Here is an 18,063-nt window from a genome sequence, read left to right as displayed (position 1 = left end):
CCAAGTCAGTCAAGCGCTGCTGCTGCACGACGCACGACCAGACCACAGTTTCACGCTCGCTTATCGTTCAGGGTCTTTGGTTGTGGGTTAGGTTAGCTTAGCTTCACCCGGTTGTTGCGCTGTGCTGTGGTCGATGATTTTTCTTCTTGTGTACCTCCCGCTCGATTCCTAGCATTCCGTTTCATCTTCGTCCAAGACCAACCCCGTGGTAGTTGAAACACGGTTGCGGTTCCGCCGATTTGGAAGTTCTGAGTCTGAGTCTGAGTCTGAGTCTGAGTCTGAGTCTGAGTCTGAGTCTGAGTCTGAGTCTGAGTCTGAGTCTGGGGGGGGGGGGGGAAACTGCCGTTCTCGGCCCTATTATTATTTTGTCTTTGTTGTCTGATCTTGAAAACGGAAAATGCCCGAGGCAGGCAAGCAAGCAAGTAGTGCGGTGCGATTCGATTCGATTTGATTTTCGCGCATGAAACCTCCGCATTTAGACCCAAGAGAATACCAAGTCACCGAGCAGAGCACAAGCACAAGCTGTGACCTTTTTGTCCCTGATGAGTATTCTTGGCGATATAGTAATCTGCGTTCGCTTTGTACGCTGGAGATTTGTTTGTGGTCGATCATATGATGTGGGAGTGCATCTTATCATATGGCGACTGGGGATGTGAGATGAGGGTGAGGGTCAGATAAGCTTGAAACCTCCACACGCCGAGATTACTACCAAGCCAGTAGTGGACGGGCTTTCATTTGCTTGAAGTGAGGGATCATGAGTTCGAGCATCTCACTTGCTCCACAGCTGGTCGAGGATGCGACGGGATCCCTTCCGCTCTGTTGTGAATCTTGTAATGGTGCTAGGACTTAAAACGTGGTTTTATGTCAGAACGTAAATGATTCAGTGAGAACGGACGAGTGGACAGATGTTCGGGAGAGGACGGAGAATGAGCACGTTTAAAATTATTCTCTGTGAATGCGGCCGCGAGGACGCTCAATTTGAGTAAGTTGAGGTCAAGGAGCTGCGAGAAGGTGAGATCCTCGGCAAAACGTGAGGATGCGAGATGAACCACCAACCTCCTTCCTATCACAGGTGATCAAACAGGAGAAGGAGCCGCACGCAACACAACCCGGTGTATGGTTCGGCTGAAGTACCAGCTCGATTGTTAGTCGAGCCTCATGTTCGAGAACTTGAAAGAAGACTGTTTGATAGTCGCCTTCTCAAGCGCGCGACTCGGATCGACTCGACAATCGATTCCTACTTGGACCATCCCGTACCGACGTACCAGATTCTCAAAATAGAGAGGCTATGGACGCCGAGTAAGTTAGATTTGCTTCACATGTTCCCTGACGTGACAGCCCTACAGCATTTGGATTGGATTTTGATACTAGCGACAGCCTAGTCCATTCTGGAGACGAAGGTAGACAGATTCAGAAGCGATACAGGTACATCAGATGATTCTCAAACGACCTTGCAACTCTGCCAATATTCTTGTCTTCCTCACCAACAACAACTACCGAATCATACATCGCCCATCATTTCCCCAAACCGCAAATCGAAAATCATAGGATCTCGAAACAAAAGTCAAGTCGCCTCAGCAGTAAAAATAGCATGTCTCCCCTCTATTTTCGATTTCCCCCGGATTTGTTTCTTTCTATGGGCAAGATGTCCTCTTGCCTTGTTCCTTTCTTGGCCTTGGCTGACATCTCCCCGCATGAACAAATCGTTCCGTCTGTGTGGTGTGTACAGTACAACGCTGCGGCACATCTGTGACTGCCAATTCTTCTTGTCGTTACCTCTCTCACTTTTTCTATTTCTGCGTGACCAACCACAATTACCCTCACGTCACGTCGCTGCTTCTTTCAGGAAGTTGTCTATTCTTGGCTGTGTTTCTGCGTTGCTTTGGTGTCCATTTCGCATGATCATCCCCAGATTTTGAATGCTCCATACTCCAGATTCCATACTCCACACTGTCCTTTCGTTTTGAGACTGCATGTTTGCTGTGTGTATGCCCAGACCGATACGCCCAGCTGCCCAGTCGGCGAAATGTCTCGGGCAGATGCGATTAAGCAATGATTTACTCTCCTCACATCTCTTAACACATCTCTTACACACCTTGGCCTGCCTTGGCCGTTCCAATCCCATCATGTTTTGTGTCGCGCCTGTCGGTTTACAAACCAAACCATACCAAACCATACCAACCCAAAATAGATCTGTGGAGGCCTCACATTACCCCATACCGTCACCCCGCATACACACACGCCAACCATGAGGCATCGAGTTCACAGCATTGGCATCAGCTCACCCAAACGAGACAGTTCTTGCGCCGCATGGGGTTTGGACATCCCCAATTAAGACCTCTTGGTATCATTCTTGACCTATCTTGTTCTTTCCTACAACACATACCCCAAGTAAGTCGTGCCGATCCGCCCAGACTAGACAAGTACCCGTACACCAAGGTGTATTGGGTCAAGTACAGTCAGTTGGAGCCTCAATCGCTAGACGCTTCAGCTTGAACTGCTGCAGATGCTGCGTTTCACTGCCAAGTTTAAGGTGCGTCTTTGGAAGGGCGAGGAGGTAGATTTGATTTGCCGTATTGGCGGAATGGTCTAAGTTGATAATGGATCCAGTCGCGGGTTTGTGATGTTGGGTTTGTTTGGGGTTTGAGGGTCATTTGGGAGGAGAGTGGGTGGTGTTTGAAAATGCTGAGGTTGGGGGTATGCAAGAGAGGAGACTGATAAGGCATGGCATGCGATGATGGACGTCATGGTATATGCTTTGAGTTTGGTTCTTACTTCGTAGATGAAGCTAGCTCACGATTTTTCTTCAAGACTTGATATCTATTCTGGGAAGCGGGGTGGGGTGACTTCTCTCTTAGTTGAATGATTGGAAAGGAGATGAATTAAGATGCTCTGCAGAAGCATTGATTTGATGGAAATGATTCCGATATGCGTTGAGGAGATAAAACTACTAGAGATGTAGCATCTGTGGGGTTATGTTCTGGATGTAGTAGAATTTTTTGTTTCCCACCTTTTTCACTTACTGCTAGACCATATTTATACAATATGATGTTAGGTTTAACCATCATCAGTTTCTATGCCACCGCGTAAACAAGGTCTATTCCTCTAGGTCAAGCATTGTCACTGTCTCAATATCACAGTCCGTCCCATCCCTTTCTCATTCGTCGATATACTGTAGTGACCAATTGTCTTTCCTGTGAATTTCCAACCATGTCACTCTCCACTTCAACGCTTGAGCCATGATTCTTCTCCCACACACTGCGTCATGTAAATGTAGTCACTCCCATCATCAAACTTTTCATTTCAGACCACTTTCTCATCCTAACAATGCTGTACTTCTCTTTCCGATTGATCCAGTCACTCAATATCATCCCACCATCCAGACCGCCTGTTGTGATCGAACAACTTCACAGGACTGCCATTCTCATAATATCACACATTCCGTATCTTTATCGTGATGTGATCCAACGACGATGTACTGTTTGTAAGTCATTCGTTTCACTGCTTGTTCTTATTGTTGCACCGCCTTCGTGCTGCTCATCCTCCAATTTCTGGGAAGCCATACACCATCTTCCACGTTTTTGATATTTTGCATTGTCATATCGTAAGAATAAAATTGTGATGTATTAGGCAATGAAAAGCCCTTCTGGATGTGATAGATCTCGAAGAATTCGTGGTCATGCCAGGACAGATTGATGGGAGGGGTTTTTGTCATTGGGCATGGCTTGTGTATGCCGTATGGTCTTGTGCCCATCATGGCATCAATTTCTTGATGTTTGGACTGAGATTAGTTTCTCGACCGTGGAAAGAAGTTCCGTCCGGTTCTATAAAGAGTTACTTGACTTATGTTCTGGGAACATAATCAGGTTGCGGATAATCCATCAAAGAATTTCATCCTCTCATACTGTTCTTGATCTCAACTACATGATAATGTCGGTGCTTACTTTCAGACTCTCTCTCTCTTTGTCCGCAGCCAACTCTAGAAAAGTACGGAGAACGGGAGAAGCTTGAATCCAGAGCTATTTGTCTAAGAACATTATTGGAAGTGGCTCTAACGATCTCGCTTAAGCTGTGGCCCACCACTGCTTTGTTTACCTGCCTTGTCCCAGCCAGTCACCTAATTTTCGGCCATTAACTTTTTGTATTCAGACTGGAAAAATGCGATTTATCCAGCAACTCTCCCAATACAGGTCGAAATTCAGCCCAGTCCAGCAAAATTTTCAAGTACAACTCAGAGGTATGATCCTCGTCACTTGAAGAAGCCTCCGCCCCTTTGTATCCGAGATCAAGTGTCGTCATGACTGCGCTCATCTTGGTTGTCAAGCTGTCGCTAAGTCTACTTGCTAGAATATTCGAAAGACAAACTCTAGGCCCAGAAGCATTGGTGGAAGAAGATCAGACGCTGTCAGAAATGCCCAAAAATCGTGCACTAATCTACAATACGCCAGCAGACGTTAGGAAGAGGACAGGGTCTTTAGTCAAATATTCGTACTCAGTAACATATATTTATAAAGCTTTTATAAAGCCTAAAGGATATCCAAAAGACTTGCCTGCGAAATGTGTAAACGCTTCTGATTTTTTCTTCTGCCACCCAGCTTCACGTAGCCTTGCTACTGCCCATATATGTGAGCATTCTAGAGCTTCAGCTCTATCCTATACCCCTATACAGGCGTATTTCTTCCTTAAAGACCTACCAGCAAGCTTCAACCCATTCTCCTCAAGTGGTGCTGAGCTTTGTCAAACAGTAGCCTGACCTCCAACGGAAAATGAGGATCTCCACAGCATCTCTACACCTGGTTCCTGCAAGTTTACTAGTCAACTGCAAAATCTCTATACAGCACCTAGACCTTGTTCTACTGACAGATGTAAAGGAGGTTGTTGGGAATATCATTGCACAGCTCAAGGGCCGTCGCCAAACAGCACTCATGCAATCAAAATCATGAATAGCTTACTTCAGGAAATCATCCAGCCATTCAGACTGTCAGATTTCTCAGCTCAAAGCTCACGCGCGACCCTTGACTAAACTACACAAGGATTTGGTTCTGCGCTTCAGAGAGGAACCCGAGTTCGCTGCTAAGCGAATAAGCAGCTATCAATCATGACCTAGCCTCCTCCACGATGGGCGCACTCTCATTATACAAATCCGTATTATACTTCCTGAACTTCCTCGCTGGAACCCTGTTTGCAAACAATATATCAATCTCTCCAAAAGTTCTATCCTTCGTTTCCGGCAATCGAATAAATGCCCAGATGAAAGTCAACAAAGCCGTACCACCCCACACAAAGCCGGTGTAGCCCTTCAAATTCCACTCTCTCGGATTGAGAAAATACGGTTCCAGTGTACGAGCTGCAAAATTTATGATGTAGTACGCATCGCGGGCGAGACAGATGGTTTTCTGGCGCAGTCGCGTGGATCCAACTTCTGCTGGTAAAGCCCAACCGAGTTGCCCCGCAGACAGCTGGAAGACGAAGGTCCAGATTAAGGTCAAAGCTGCTTGGGTGATAACGATATTGTCATCTCTTTCTTTAATATTCAAGAAGCCGATCAGGAAGAGTATTACTGTCATGGTTCCCATTCCCCAGAGGTAATTCGTTCGTCTTCCCACGTACGGCATTATGGCGAACCACGAACTGTAGATATCAATCAGCACAGCTTCATATTTCAATGCTTTGAAGGGCTTACATGAGCGTTGCAGCCAAAGCCATCCCTGTGCCACCAACATTCATACGATATGTCGCCTTCGTACCTAGGCCGATCTGCTGGAAGAAATAGGTCGAGTTGTACGCAAATAGCGAGCCAGCAAACACTTGCCCAGCAAAAGCCATACATGCGATCTCCGTCCTCCTCAGCTCCACACCCTTGAAACAGTCCAGATAGGAAGTACCAGCTTGAATCTCGCGTTCCAATTCGTTGGTGTGGACGATGTAGGCAAGTGTTTTCTTGGGATCGATGTTGGCGGACTTTCGCACCAAACGAGCGAGAGACTTTTCGGCTTCTTCGAGCTTTCCGTGGCGGACTAGATGCCAGGGACTTTCCGGTGCGAACAGTAGAATGGGGAAAAGAACAACTGGCCAAGCCCATTGCAGGGCGAATGGGATTCGGTAAGCCCATTGGTCATTGCGCGTGCTGAGCGAGGAGAGGACGCCTGCTGCGATGAGTTGACCCATGATGAAACACCTATGGAATCTGGTCAGCTGAATCTATAACTTCGATGGAAAGTATTTCTTGCTTACATGTTGGTGTACGAAGTCATGTACACTCTCAGTGAAAGCGGAAGGACTTCAGATGCATAAGCCGGCGCCGTGGTAGCAAAGACACCCCAAGGAAGACCACACAGCATTTCACCGAGAAGTAGAATGACTTTGGTGTCGGCTTTGAAAGTCATGGAAATGAAGCAGGACAGAACCACAAGAGAACAAAGTAGTAGTTTTTTCTTTCCAAAGATATCAACCAGATATCCGTTGGCCAGGACACCGAAAAAGGCTCCAATACCAGATGCGTTCCCAAGAGCCACCTGCCATGGCGCGGTGAGCTGATAGTTGTTGGTCTCCGCAACATATTCGCCATACTTCTTCGCAAAAGCTGGATAGGCGTAGAAGTTTCCGATCAGGATGAGATCGTATCCTTCCTAGGAAGTGTCAGTGCTCCGCTGTCTGTTGAAAGTGTGAGAAATTGTTAATACTGACCATGACCACACACATCGAGACCATCAGACACCAGAAGACGGCCATCGGGTACGCCTTTATCGCTGCCCATGGTGCAAGTTCGTGCTCGAGGTCTGAGCCCACGGCGGCATTCTCGACGAGGACTTTACTGGGGATGGCATCGACAGCTTCGACATGTTTCGCCAAATCTGCTTTATTGTCGATATCCGCCATACTCTTAGGGTGAAATAACCTCTCTGAATGGAGTCGCGCTGAAAAGCGAGCGAAATGGGAGGGTTGATAAGATCCGGAACCAAACGTAAACTCTGATACGCAAACTGGAAAGCTACTGCACTCCGAGATCATCAACAAAGACGACCCAAATCATTGGGTCTGACAGAGACTATATACTCTGGAACTCTACACCGTGTCAATGCATCATCACCCTATCTTCAACATGGAGCTGGCCATGCGATTTCCTTCAAACCCCGCCACCCCTGTACCCCACGGGGATAACCTCGAAGTTGACATATCCGGAGATGATGTTCGAATCGTCACTGCTTTTGCTCGGGATGAGACGCAGCTCATTGGTTGTTATTCCGCAAATCTGTGATACATTCTAAAGTGGGATGTGGGGATGAGGGGAGACTTTGTTCCTCGCCGCAATGAAGCTTGGCTACATACAACGTCGACGGGGTTGAAATGTAATGATTGGTTCGTGTCTACTTTTCTTTTAGATCGGTGCAAAGATTTGTATTTTCCAGGATGAAAGAGGCCGAAAGGGGTCGTTTTGTGCTGCAAAGCTTCCAATCAATGCGTCAGTGGCTTTCACAAAGCTTACGTACATACTTGCCAAGATGCTAATAAAATCATCGATTTGGCTGGGAATTAAGTCCACCATGTGATCCTCAGAGCGGGGCATGAGAATCTTCTTATTTTCACGAAGACGCAAACACTGAACGTCGGGATGAGCTGGGTTTGATTGGTTCAAATTGTGTCAGCTAGTATCACTACTTCTTCTTTGGGAACCCTTCAAATCATCGATGAATTATCGACTTCGCATCTTCATTTCTCCAATCTCTCACATGGTAGAGGCTAAACCTGCACATCTGGAACATTGTCTTTTTCAGTCTTGCTAGTGATCAAGATTAGGATCAATTAATCGAGATATATACGAACATTACCTTTGGAGTGGATGAGCACAGAGTGACACAACATTGGTCAGTCCCGTAGGATACTTCTAGATCTTGTCATATGTGAAGGCAACGCCCTTATCATCCTCATTCTCACATGCTGACAGATAAGAACGGTTTAACAAAGACAATTGAGTTCGGAATCATGTTACATATGGCAATCATCCTTGCAGTCCTTGCAGTCCTCGCGAGCCATGTGGCTGCTGTCAACAACGGCCTCGCTAGAGTTCCGCAGCTCGGCTGGGTGGGTAGCCTAAACATCACCAACTTAATTTTGTGCTCGCTGACTGAGACGCTTAGAACAATTGGAATGCATTAGGTTGCGAAGTATCAGAATCTCTTGTCCTAGATACAGCCAAAATTTTGGTCGATTCAGGATTACGAGATGTGGGGTACAATTATGTCGTCCTTGACGACTGTTGGGCTGCAATGGCACGAGATGAAAATGAGATGCTTGTAGCCGATCCAGTCAAGTTCCCACATGGGATGAAATATGTCTCCGATCGGATACACGAGATGGGATTGTTGTTTGGCATGTACTCTAGCGCAGGGGAAATGACTTGCGCAAGATACCGTAAGTTGCAATGTCTTCAGACGTACTGTTTTGAGACATTATTGACAGCATGTAGCGGGGTCCCTAGATTACGAGACAAAAGACGCAAAAGCTTTTGCTGAATGGGGCGTAGACTACCTCAAGTATGATAACTGCTTCAACAAAGGGCGATTTGGAACTCCTTTGATATCGTACCAACGATATGAGGTCATGTGGAAAGCTCTCAATGCCACAGGGCGACCAATCTTGTATAGTCTTTGTAACTGGGGCGAAGACTACACTCATGCTGTATGGCTCTTTAGATGACGATTGAACTCAAGCTAATTAGATCCAGTGGGCAACGGCAATTGCGAATTCGTACAGAATGTCAGGAGATGTCTACGACTTCTTCACTCGGCCAGATGATCTGTTGCAGCTGTGACAACCCCTCAGATCCAATGTGCATCGCCCCAGGGAAGCATTGTTCTGTTCTCAATATCATCAATCGACTTGCTCCGTATGCGGATCGAAGCAAACCGGGTGCTTGGGCTGATATGGATATGCTCGAGGTAGGGAATGGAGGTATGTCGGATGATGAGGTAAGCACTGCGATCCCAGTACTCTCAAGCGTGCTAATCGAAGACATCAGTATAAAGCTCATTTCTCCATGTGGGCAATGTTAAACTCACCATTACTCATGGGTAACGATTTGCGGACTTTGTCGCCTCGAGCTCTCACAATTCTAAACAACCCCGCAGTGATTGCAATAAATCAAGACCCTCTTGCTAAATCTGCCATTCGCATATACCGCAACACATCCGTTGCCAAAGACGAATATGCACAAGGCGAAATCCAAATATGGAGCGGGAAATTGTTTGGCGGAGACCAAGTTGTCGCGTTTCTCAATGCTGCCAATGAAGATTTGGAAATGAGTGCTAGTTTGAAGGAGATCTTCATTCGTGAGGCAGGAAAAGCACCGCAAGTGGAAGAAGAATGGACAGTATATGATCTGTGGGCTAATAGAATGAATGACGGTGATGCAGAGAGGATATTGGAAGCATTGCCTGAAGCCCGGCTAGCGATATTTGCTGAGCTCGATTGGTACAACTCCACTGATATCCCTTACGAGTTGGGCATCATAAATGGAGATCCTCGACTTCTTGGAAAGAATGTCGGGACAATCCTTGCTCACGGAACTTTGGATGTCAAAGTCAAGAGCCATTCCATAGAGATCTTCAGACTTCGGAGTCCAAACAGAGATGTGAAAGAAGAAGGTTTAGCGAAAGATAAGGTTGAGGAGAAACATGAACACGAAGAACTCTAGATGTTAAATTTGCAAGAACTCGAACGGCTTCACGTGATAGACTGGTCTTCGTACTCGGTACGAGATTTGATTTTAGAAGACCCATCATCTTCATGTATCAAGTCTGACACTAAAACTCGTTATCATACAGTGGGATCAAAATTAACTGTGTTCACACACGGAAAGGAGAATCTCGCCAAGTAATTGGAGTAACCTCGATTGAAATACCCCGCACCCCGCGTTTTTAACAACACTCCGACGGGGATATTCTGCTAACATTCGCAACCAATTCCTACTAAGTCGATCAAAGAAAAACATGAGAACATCTACAGCATGTGCTTCCTGTCGGTATGTTTTTCTGAATCTCACATAGTGTCACTTTGAGCTGATCATCCTCCAATCGTGCCAGGTCTCGCAGGAAGAGATGTATATTTCATGATAAAGAGACCATTTGCACTCATTGTAGGGAGAAGCAACTCGAATGCACAGGACCACGCATTGGCAGCCAGCTGGGTTCTCGATGTGGCCTCTCTGCCCGCTCCGTCGTGGTGCAAAAGTCAACCTCAGCAGTTCCAACTGCGTTGCATCTCCCGATCCCCATTGTCCTTGAGATAGTCGGACTCTACTTCGACCTCGTTCACGACCAGTTCCATACGTTATTCCATCGTCCAAGTTTCACGGAATCAGTGGCAAAAGGAACAGCACCACCAGTTCTACTTTATGCCATGCTTGCCCTGGCTGCTCGGTATGACTTCTCGCTTGTGCGATCCTTTTTCCCTCATTATAACTGAGCGTGCTAGCTTTTCTATAAACCCTGCTTTCAAGAATCATTGTTCATGGGACCGAAGTAGCGATTATGCCAAGAAGAGTGCGCGACTGTTAGACATCAGAGATATGTCCCTCACTACGATCCAGGCCTGCGTCCTGCTTGGCACCGTAAGTCGATCCGAAGGAGATGCAGCAGCTGAGTCAGTGTATTATTCGGTGGCCACCCGAATGGCGAACTTGCTTGACTTGGCCAAAATGCCCGCCAATAATGCTGTTGAACAAGAGGTCAACGTCAGAGGTGGGTTGCACTGTGACCAGAGAATTGCCAACTGACTGACCACAGTTTGGTGGACGATCTGGAAACTCGATACATGGTCGTCGGCGGGAGTGGGTTTACCGAGACAAATGATTGAAAAGAACGAAGTCCCATTACCCCTCGAAGAAGGATTTTTCCTCAGTCTTCGCGTTGACAATACCCGAGAATTCAATGCTGGAGTATCCTCGGACGGGTTCTTGTCACTCTTCACACAGATGATCATTCTGAATCGGATTTTGATAGAGATCAACGACTTCCACAAGTTTTTAATCAGTGGCTCAGGGTCTGCAATCAACCTGGACCAGCACGAACAAACGATTCTACACCTCTCTCACAAGCTCGAGACTTGGCACTCGTCCTTGCCTCCTCATATGCAGAGAACACCCGAGAATCTGCGTATCTATGGCAGCCAAGGTCTAGGTCGAGTTTTCGTCGCTGTCCATCTGGGGTACTTTCATTTTGGTCAACTCCTCTTCTATCAGTATCTCCACGAATATCAGCATTCGGTATCCGATAAAAGCACGATTCAAGAGTATGCGATGAATTGTAAGTCATTCTCATCGGCGCTCTGTGACCTCGTCGAAGAAGCCCACCGGACACCTGGCTGCAATGTTCTATACACAATGGTCGGACATAACCTAGTCGTCGCCTCCACCGTTCAGATCCACACTTTGCTCTTCAGCGAATCTGAAACTGAGATCAAAGAAGCAAGAACGCGATTGGAAAAGAACTTCGAGCTTCTGCTACAACTGAGAAATTTCTGGCCTGTCCTTGAGATCAGTTTCGAGGCTTTGCGAACATTTAGGGAGGCTTGTCGAAGAAACATGGACACGGCTTTCAAGATGGATGCTTGGATGTTGAGATTCTTATATGGATTTGCAAACAAGGTGGAGGATAAGCAAGTTTATGAAATGGCTGCTGGCGGTACTTGGCCAGTGGAAAATATTGGTTTCAGTCCAAGTGAGTGGATTGACTGAGTATCGGGCAAAATCCCGCGTATTTCAGGAATGAAACCACACAGACTTGGAGGCCAGCTTTGATTCACGTCTTCACTCTACGGCAGAAATATTTCGGTACAACATCAGCACCGTGATGACCAGTTTCAAATAGCCCCTCAGATTGAGTTCCAAACACCTACATAATCAACTTCCATTGCAACATCTGGTCCATCCACAGTTTGCGCATTCGGAGGACCTGGCCAATTCCCACCAACCGCAACGTTCAACAAAATAAAATGCTCATCATAAGCTAACTTCTCCCAAGCCGCTTTGTTTCCAACTCTTGTACCAGTAAGCACAAAGATATCTTTTCCGTCCAGTGACCACGTTATTGACTCTGTCTTCCAGTTCACTTGACCAGCCGCATCAGTCACAGTTCTATCAACCAAGAGGCTTACGGTATGAAATGCTCCTCTAGAGAAAGGAGCGATACGACCTCCGATCCCATTATTTTCGTTGCACGGTCCGCCGGGAGTCGTGCCACAATGTGCAGTCGTATGAATGACCGATTCGCCGTTGATGACTTCGAGAATATCCCATTCTGTCACAGCTGGCCAGTTCCAATAATTTCCTCTGAAGTCTTTCCCGATCGCCCAGAACGCATTCCAGATTCCTTTTTGTTGAGAGGCTGGAGCTGTGCCGAGCTTGATACGAGCTTCGATCAACAATTTTCCTCCAGGAGCAGCGGCGAAAGAGTTTTGAGTCTCGATGCGAGCTGAGGTCCATGATCCAGAGTCGAGGCGGGGAGTGATTGTCAATGTATTGTCGTCCGTGATGCGAATGTTGTCTACCGAGTCTGAGTAACTCTGGAATTCGTTGTTACCCCATCGTGATGGTCCTCCAGGGTATGAAGTTCCGAGTTGGACAATCCAGTCTGAATCGGATACAAGCGAGCCACTTGGGCCCTCGAAGTCGTCTAGAAACGTCTGGGTGTATCCAGGTTTGATAAATGCGATATCGGTGAGATTGGATCGGATCTTAGGCTGTATTGACATTGCCTTGGCGGAAATGGCAGCGCTCGTTACGAGAATGAGTAGGCAGAAGAACATTGTGATGCTTGATTGGGAAATGAGAGGTGTGTGAACGAAAGTTTGCATGAGAAAATCTCAGAGCGACTTTTACCGGAAGTGCGAAGGTTGGTAGCATTTGTAGAATTTAAAAAAAGAAGGGACACATTGTGTACCTCGTCTGTACCGAGAAAGTCGTGGTAAGCGTAAGCCGGGTAAAGTGGTCCCCATGTCAATATTGTTTTCTGTAGGTATGCTTGGTCAATCTGACTGCATAGCTTGTTGAACTTGCATTCTAGAAATAGCCTTTAATTTACTTTGAGTGCTTGAATGATCGAAGAGATGCTGCTGACATTCAGTCCATCCGAATGCTAATTTCCATAATCCACATCAACGGAAGCTTAGGTATGTCGGGGCGAGAATGGTCTATCCGTGTAGATACAATTGCTACCTCTGGCTCTAGGCATTCTCTCAGAACAATAGCAATGAAGATACTCTTAACCTCAAGGCATGCTCGTGAAGTGAAGCACATGGGATCTCAACAGGACACGTGACCTCGAGCAATATCCAAATCGATTGAGCATCGATTGTTTATACACTATTAGGGAACAATAAAATCTTGAAGCAAGATGAATAAATCGTAGCGAAAGGAGACACCAATTCCGACTCACTGTCTAACTACTTGGCCAGACCTACTCTCATCGGTCGAGCTTTCCGGCGGTTCGGAAGTTGTTCCACCGAAATAAAGTGACTAGCTCGAGATCATGACGTGAACGGAACTTGTGTATTGCTGGTTGGAGGAATGGGAACTAGCTATGGAGAAGAAAATTCAATCATGAGGTTTCACTGAGAAGGAGATGTGTACGATGCGGTAGGGCAACGGAGGTTTCAGGGTGGACTCGGTGGAAGGGACGGGGTTGAATGCAACGCATGGGGATGACCCAAAGTTGCTTAGACATTCGGAAAAACGGCAAGAGAGTCTTGAAAAAGGAGAAATCCGCCTTGAATTCGGGTTTTCGGGGATCATTACCGGGTTCTGTTCGAGGCTAAGCAGGATTGTGTCGGCGCCAAGTATCAGCTCTGGACGGTGTTTATTCTCCTCTTGCTATGCCTCAGCCTCCAAGGTTCATCTTATGGAAGAAGAACTAGTTTCGATCTATTACAGTGTGGAAGTATACTGGGGCGGGGGGAAGTTTCCTAAGCTGTCGTCAATCTTTGGTTCCCCGTGGGGGTAGACATGTATTTTCTTGGTAAACTTTAAGCAAAAATGAAGTCGTACCTTGGTTCACGAGCCCTATAGAATGTGATATAGACGCTGTCATCATAATCTGATCTCGGAAGTTCGCACGTGGTGACGTGGGGCGAAGAAAAGGTTGGAGCGAGTCATTAACCTACATTACCTCTCCGGATCCCGCATCGTTCAGTGGCGGACATGGCAAACACCAGCTTGGGCCAAACCTTATTCGTACGAGATCCAACCAAAATAAACGCTTTATGTCTTTTTAAGCATAAACCATATGTCCTGTGCCCAACCTGTTTCGTCAAACGCGGAAATCCGGCATTCCTTCCTTGGTTGCGGCTCAAGTGTCGTTGCGGTAGTTCGGGCTAGTTTGGATTTAAGCGCACGAAATGGGGCTGACCCTATCCTCCCCAACCGCGTCGACCCCCACGCTATTGAGAAAGAATAGTGAGGCCAAGACTTTCTGAATAGATTGTGTCCTCATACATGTTCTCAAGGAAAGCTTGTGCTGAGGACTGACCGTCCTTGATCATGTCTGGATCCATGGGGGTCAGCAGATCCAATGCTTAACGCCGTGAAAGAACGATATCGAAACACTGGGTGGCAGGCTATTGATCTTTGAATGTAAGATTACTTACATCATGAGCGAGCGCTCGTGCGTAACGAAGGGCGACATCACGTCAGGGCGACAGGAGCAGGGTCAGACTGCAACCCCCTTTATTTTGGCGACATAGTTACAGTCCGGAAAACCATCAACTTAGAATAGGAGCTCAAAGCTCTAGGATTCATAAAACATCTATAAATACGACGGTAATTGCGATCCAACAATTTTCGCTGAGTAAAATGACAGTGCTTGTATCTCTTCCATGGGATGGTATTGATGTGGGTATCTAGGAAAGGCGTCGATGCAAATATCCGTCTGAGACGATGAAGAAGGGTATTGTAAACCGAATGTAACAAATCAAACAGGTGGCTCCTGGCTCCTAGCAGTTCTCTGCGCTTTCTGCCATTTTTCTGCTTTCTTGACTCCAAAATCTTCTTCAAATATTTTGCTGATTTCTTCCAACGGCATGCCCTTGGTTTCAGCGAAACCAAAGTACACAGCCGTGAAAGTTACCAGATTAATAAGCCCATAGACCACGTAAGTCCACTTGGGCGATGTATCTTCCATCTGTAAAAGAAACGTAGCAGAGATAATGATATTCGAGAGCCAATTTGACATCGCCATTGCCATGGCTCCCTGCGCGCGGATCTCCATGGGGAACAGTTCAGTAGACGCCCACGCTGCATTACCAATGGCCGAGGAGTAAGAAAGAACAAAGACGATCATGAAGCTGTATATAACCCAGGCTGCCCACGTCAATGTTGCGTCTTCATGAGGATGAAACCCTGCGATATCGACACCAACATATCGCCAGGTGGCTGCAAAGACCCCGCACGAGATGATCTAAAAACACTATCAGCAAAAGTTCCGAATCCATGTCACAGCATGCGACAAGCAACCTACGGTGAATGGTAGTGTAATAAGCATCAACCTCCTTCTACCAAACCTGTCAACGAGAAATAGATACGCCAAGGTGCCAACTATGTTTGTCACACCAAGGGGCATTGCCATGGCCTCAGGTTTCGGAATTCCCATGGTGGCAAGCAGTGTTACCGAAAAGAATGTCAAGGAGTTGAATCCTGTGAATTGAGAGGCAAACATCAATCCGCATGCCGCGAAAAGCTTTCTCAAGTTCTGACGGGTGCCAACGAGTTGCTTGTATGGTGCGAACTCCGCCTTAAAACTGAATTTCTTTGGAGTGTCTGGGGAGGGCGATTTGATTTCGTTGCACAACGAGACTATCTTCTGTGCAATTAGTTCGTCGGCGACCGGGGGGTTCGTGGTGATTTTGTAAAACATCTTGGCATCTTCGATTTTGCCTCGCGAAATGAGCTCGTGTGGAGATTCCGGAATAAAGCTCACGAGAATATAGAGAGCAATGGGCCAAATGGCGGGCAGTGCGTACATGTACCTCCAGCCGTTAGGGACTGGTGCAAATCCTGCCCCAATGCCATAGGACACGAACTGACTGACGACCACAGCGAGAGTCCATATCCCCTGGATACGTCCACGATACTTCGAAGGAGCAACTTCTGCTAAGTAGCTCTGCATTGTCGTTTAGTAAGATGTCCAACGATTAAAGTCCGCAGGAATGCTGGTTACTTACGGGGACGATGGTGGACACAATGCCTATGGAGATGCCCGAAAATATTCGGCCGACCACCATTTGGGGAACCGAGTAGGAGGCCGCATTGAGTATCACCCCGACAATATTGAGAACACAACAGACTCTTATTCCGATCTTTGGCCCATTTCGGTGTGAGATCAACGCTCCTACCAAACAGCCCACGAACGCTCCAGCGAAACAAGTTGACGTAATGAGTGCCTTCTCTCTCGGTGCAAGTTCGTGGCCTAAATTATGGTCGACATCGAGCAGTACTGGCCCGATGATGGCAGTATCAGAGCCTCGCCAAATAGTTAGCATTCATCTCGTTGTGTATGGAACAACCCAACTTACCAAACATTAAGCCCCCAAGGCTCAAAGTTGCGATGGTCACTTTCAGTCTGGTACTGAGTTTGGCATGCTCGATGGAAGGATGCTCGGATGATTTTTCTGTCTCGAGGTGGCCGTCGGAGCTTGAACTACCCACAGATTGCCGTTCAGGCTGCGGTATGTTAGGAAGCTCTGACCGAGCATCGATGTTTTTCTTCTCATCGTGTTCAGCAGTCGGCCTATCATTGAAGTTACGTTTCGCGAAGTATTTGCGCGCCATCGTTGCAAGATCTAAGCTCAAGATGATTGAAGCTTTTTTGATTGATGATACGTATGCTTCGAAATATATCCCTTGAAGTAATTTCGAAAACGGCCCAATGCTAGAAGAAGAATTTGAAGTAGTGATTTGGGTCTGCTTGCATGAATGTGAAGAAAGAGGATGAAGTCGAAGAATCAAAGTCGAGGATGGAACCTGACTTATGGGAGCTCTATCCTGCTGGAGGACCGAGGTGGATCCGGTCATGAGGGGAGACTCTGGGGGAGGGGGATGCCATTCTACATCCAGTATGGATTAGTGCATCTTAACCGCACCCTATTCTCTGGCTACTGAGGTTACTTGCCTATTTCAGTAACATGCTACCTGCTGCTCATGGCAATAAACACCAAACAGCAGAATCAAGGCTACCTGGTAAGTCACAGTCTCCAGAGTTGTTCGTCATGTTGACCCACCCTGATGTAACTGGTATGAAGTTCATTTGATAGACGAGAGGAGCGAGCCTCTTAGAAAAAGAGACCTTGACGAAGGTCGGTGATAGTGAAAGCAGCTCACCTGGAGGTGAAAGTCCAACTCGGAGTATCTCGGCGCGAAGGTGGTAAAAAGCATGGCTCTGGCCTTACCAGCCGCACGCTACAGATGAACGCATCTGATATCTATGAATACCACCAGTTTAAGGCTAGTGATGAAGACCTCACAGTCTGTCATGACATGCCAGACATGAGCTGTCGCGAGTCTGTCACCGCTTTGCTGGCACAATATGGGGATTCCGGGGCTCTCCATTTTGCCATTTAGAAACAATCAGATCTTCCTTTCAGTCATTGGTGAAGGAAGCCCTTCATTGACCCGCTGAAAGATCTCGATCTCATGACATCTAAGAATGGGTCCAGCAGGATGAGGTCCACCTTGCACGCCAATTGTTACCAGTCTATTTGATGACTTGCTGCTTCGGAGAATCGGAGACCCAGTTGATGGCCTCTGAGTCTTGAGAGTTTGCTTGGCACTTCCATACTTCCACATCTGTGGGCTTGAGTCCCGTTGCAGGAGTGGATGTGTTGATGTTTATCACTTGCGCTGTCGTCTCCAAGAATTTCGGCTGTTTCGCTTGGGCGCTCATTCGCTGACTAATCATCGGCCTGTGACGGTAACTCGGCAGCTGGTCTGGCTGGACTGGCCATTCATGTGCAAGATATTACGTTCAGCCCCACAGGTTCCAGGCCCCGGGTTGAGCTTTTCAGGTTTAGGGGTCC

General features: G+C 47.1%; 6 protein-coding genes across 7 annotated transcripts; 2 read left to right on the top strand and 4 right to left on the bottom strand.

Annotated features, from left to right (window-relative positions):
- Positions 1–1,825: 1,825 nt before the first annotated feature.
- ONS95_010944 (uncharacterized protein) lies at positions 1,826–2,176 on the bottom strand (the record flags this gene model as incomplete). The annotated part of the gene is made up of 1 exon (XM_058504532.1): positions 1,826–2,176. The coding sequence occupies one exon, from the start codon at positions 2,174–2,176 to the stop codon at positions 1,826–1,828; it is 351 nt and encodes a 116-aa protein (XP_058359088.1).
- Positions 2,177–4,877: 2,701 nt separating this feature from the next.
- On the bottom strand, positions 4,878–7,032 carry ONS95_010943 (uncharacterized protein). The gene is made up of 4 exons (XM_058504531.1): positions 6,688–7,032; positions 6,235–6,629; positions 5,684–6,178; positions 4,878–5,631 (listed from the first exon to the last, which is right to left on the bottom strand). Exons 1-4 carry the CDS (start codon positions 7,009–7,011, stop codon positions 5,097–5,099), a joined length of 1,749 nt encoding a protein of 582 aa, XP_058359087.1. The 5' UTR covers positions 7,012–7,032; the 3' UTR covers positions 4,878–5,096.
- A 536-nt stretch (positions 7,033–7,568) lies between these two features.
- ONS95_010942 (uncharacterized protein) lies at positions 7,569–9,694 on the top strand (the record flags this gene model as incomplete). Its single annotated transcript, XM_058504530.1, has 6 exons — positions 7,569–7,865; positions 7,946–8,082; positions 8,139–8,412; positions 8,468–8,679; positions 8,726–8,969; positions 9,020–9,694. Exons 4-6 carry the CDS (start codon positions 8,594–8,596, stop codon positions 9,692–9,694), a joined length of 1,005 nt encoding a protein of 334 aa, XP_058359086.1. The 5' UTR covers positions 7,569–7,865; positions 7,946–8,082; positions 8,139–8,412; positions 8,468–8,593.
- Positions 9,695–9,932: 238 nt separating this feature from the next.
- On the top strand, positions 9,933–13,068 carry ONS95_010941 (uncharacterized protein). The gene is made up of 5 exons (XM_058504529.1): positions 9,933–10,021; positions 10,083–10,418; positions 10,474–10,739; positions 10,785–12,046; positions 12,104–13,068. Exons 1-4 carry the CDS (start codon positions 9,990–9,992, stop codon positions 11,732–11,734), a joined length of 1,584 nt encoding a protein of 527 aa, XP_058359084.1. The 5' UTR covers positions 9,933–9,989; the 3' UTR covers positions 11,735–12,046; positions 12,104–13,068.
- ONS95_010940 (uncharacterized protein) lies at positions 11,872–12,804 on the bottom strand (the record flags this gene model as incomplete). Its single annotated transcript, XM_058504528.1, has 1 exon — positions 11,872–12,804. One exon carries the CDS (start codon positions 12,802–12,804, stop codon positions 11,872–11,874), a length of 933 nt encoding a protein of 310 aa, XP_058359085.1.
- Positions 13,069–14,661: 1,593 nt separating the features above from the next.
- Positions 14,662–17,873, bottom strand: ITR2_1 (myo-inositol transporter). Of its 2 annotated transcripts, XM_058504527.1 has the most exons (5): positions 17,369–17,873; positions 16,564–17,220; positions 16,213–16,511; positions 15,506–16,151; positions 14,662–15,449 (listed from the first exon to the last, which is right to left on the bottom strand). In XM_058504527.1, the coding sequence occupies exons 2-5, from the start codon at positions 17,060–17,062 to the stop codon at positions 15,376–15,378; spliced, it is 1,518 nt and encodes a 505-aa protein (XP_058359083.1). In that variant the 5' UTR covers positions 17,063–17,220; positions 17,369–17,873; the 3' UTR covers positions 14,662–15,375. The 2 variants fall into 2 exon arrangements, with proteins under 2 accessions (XP_058359083.1, XP_058359082.1); XM_058504526.1 differs by having other exon boundaries at positions 14,670–15,449; positions 15,510–16,151; positions 16,564–17,873.
- Positions 17,874–18,063: the final 190 nt, after the last annotated feature.

This window comes from Cadophora gregata (assembly GCF_030347475.1).
Source record: "Cadophora gregata isolate MNR1 chromosome Unknown scaffold_5, whole genome shotgun sequence".
In the NCBI taxonomy this organism is placed as follows: Eukaryota; Fungi; Ascomycota; class Leotiomycetes; order Helotiales; family Ploettnerulaceae; genus Cadophora; species Cadophora gregata.
Note: the sequence above shows the minus strand (reverse complement) of the source record. Positions and strands in the feature narration are given on the sequence as shown.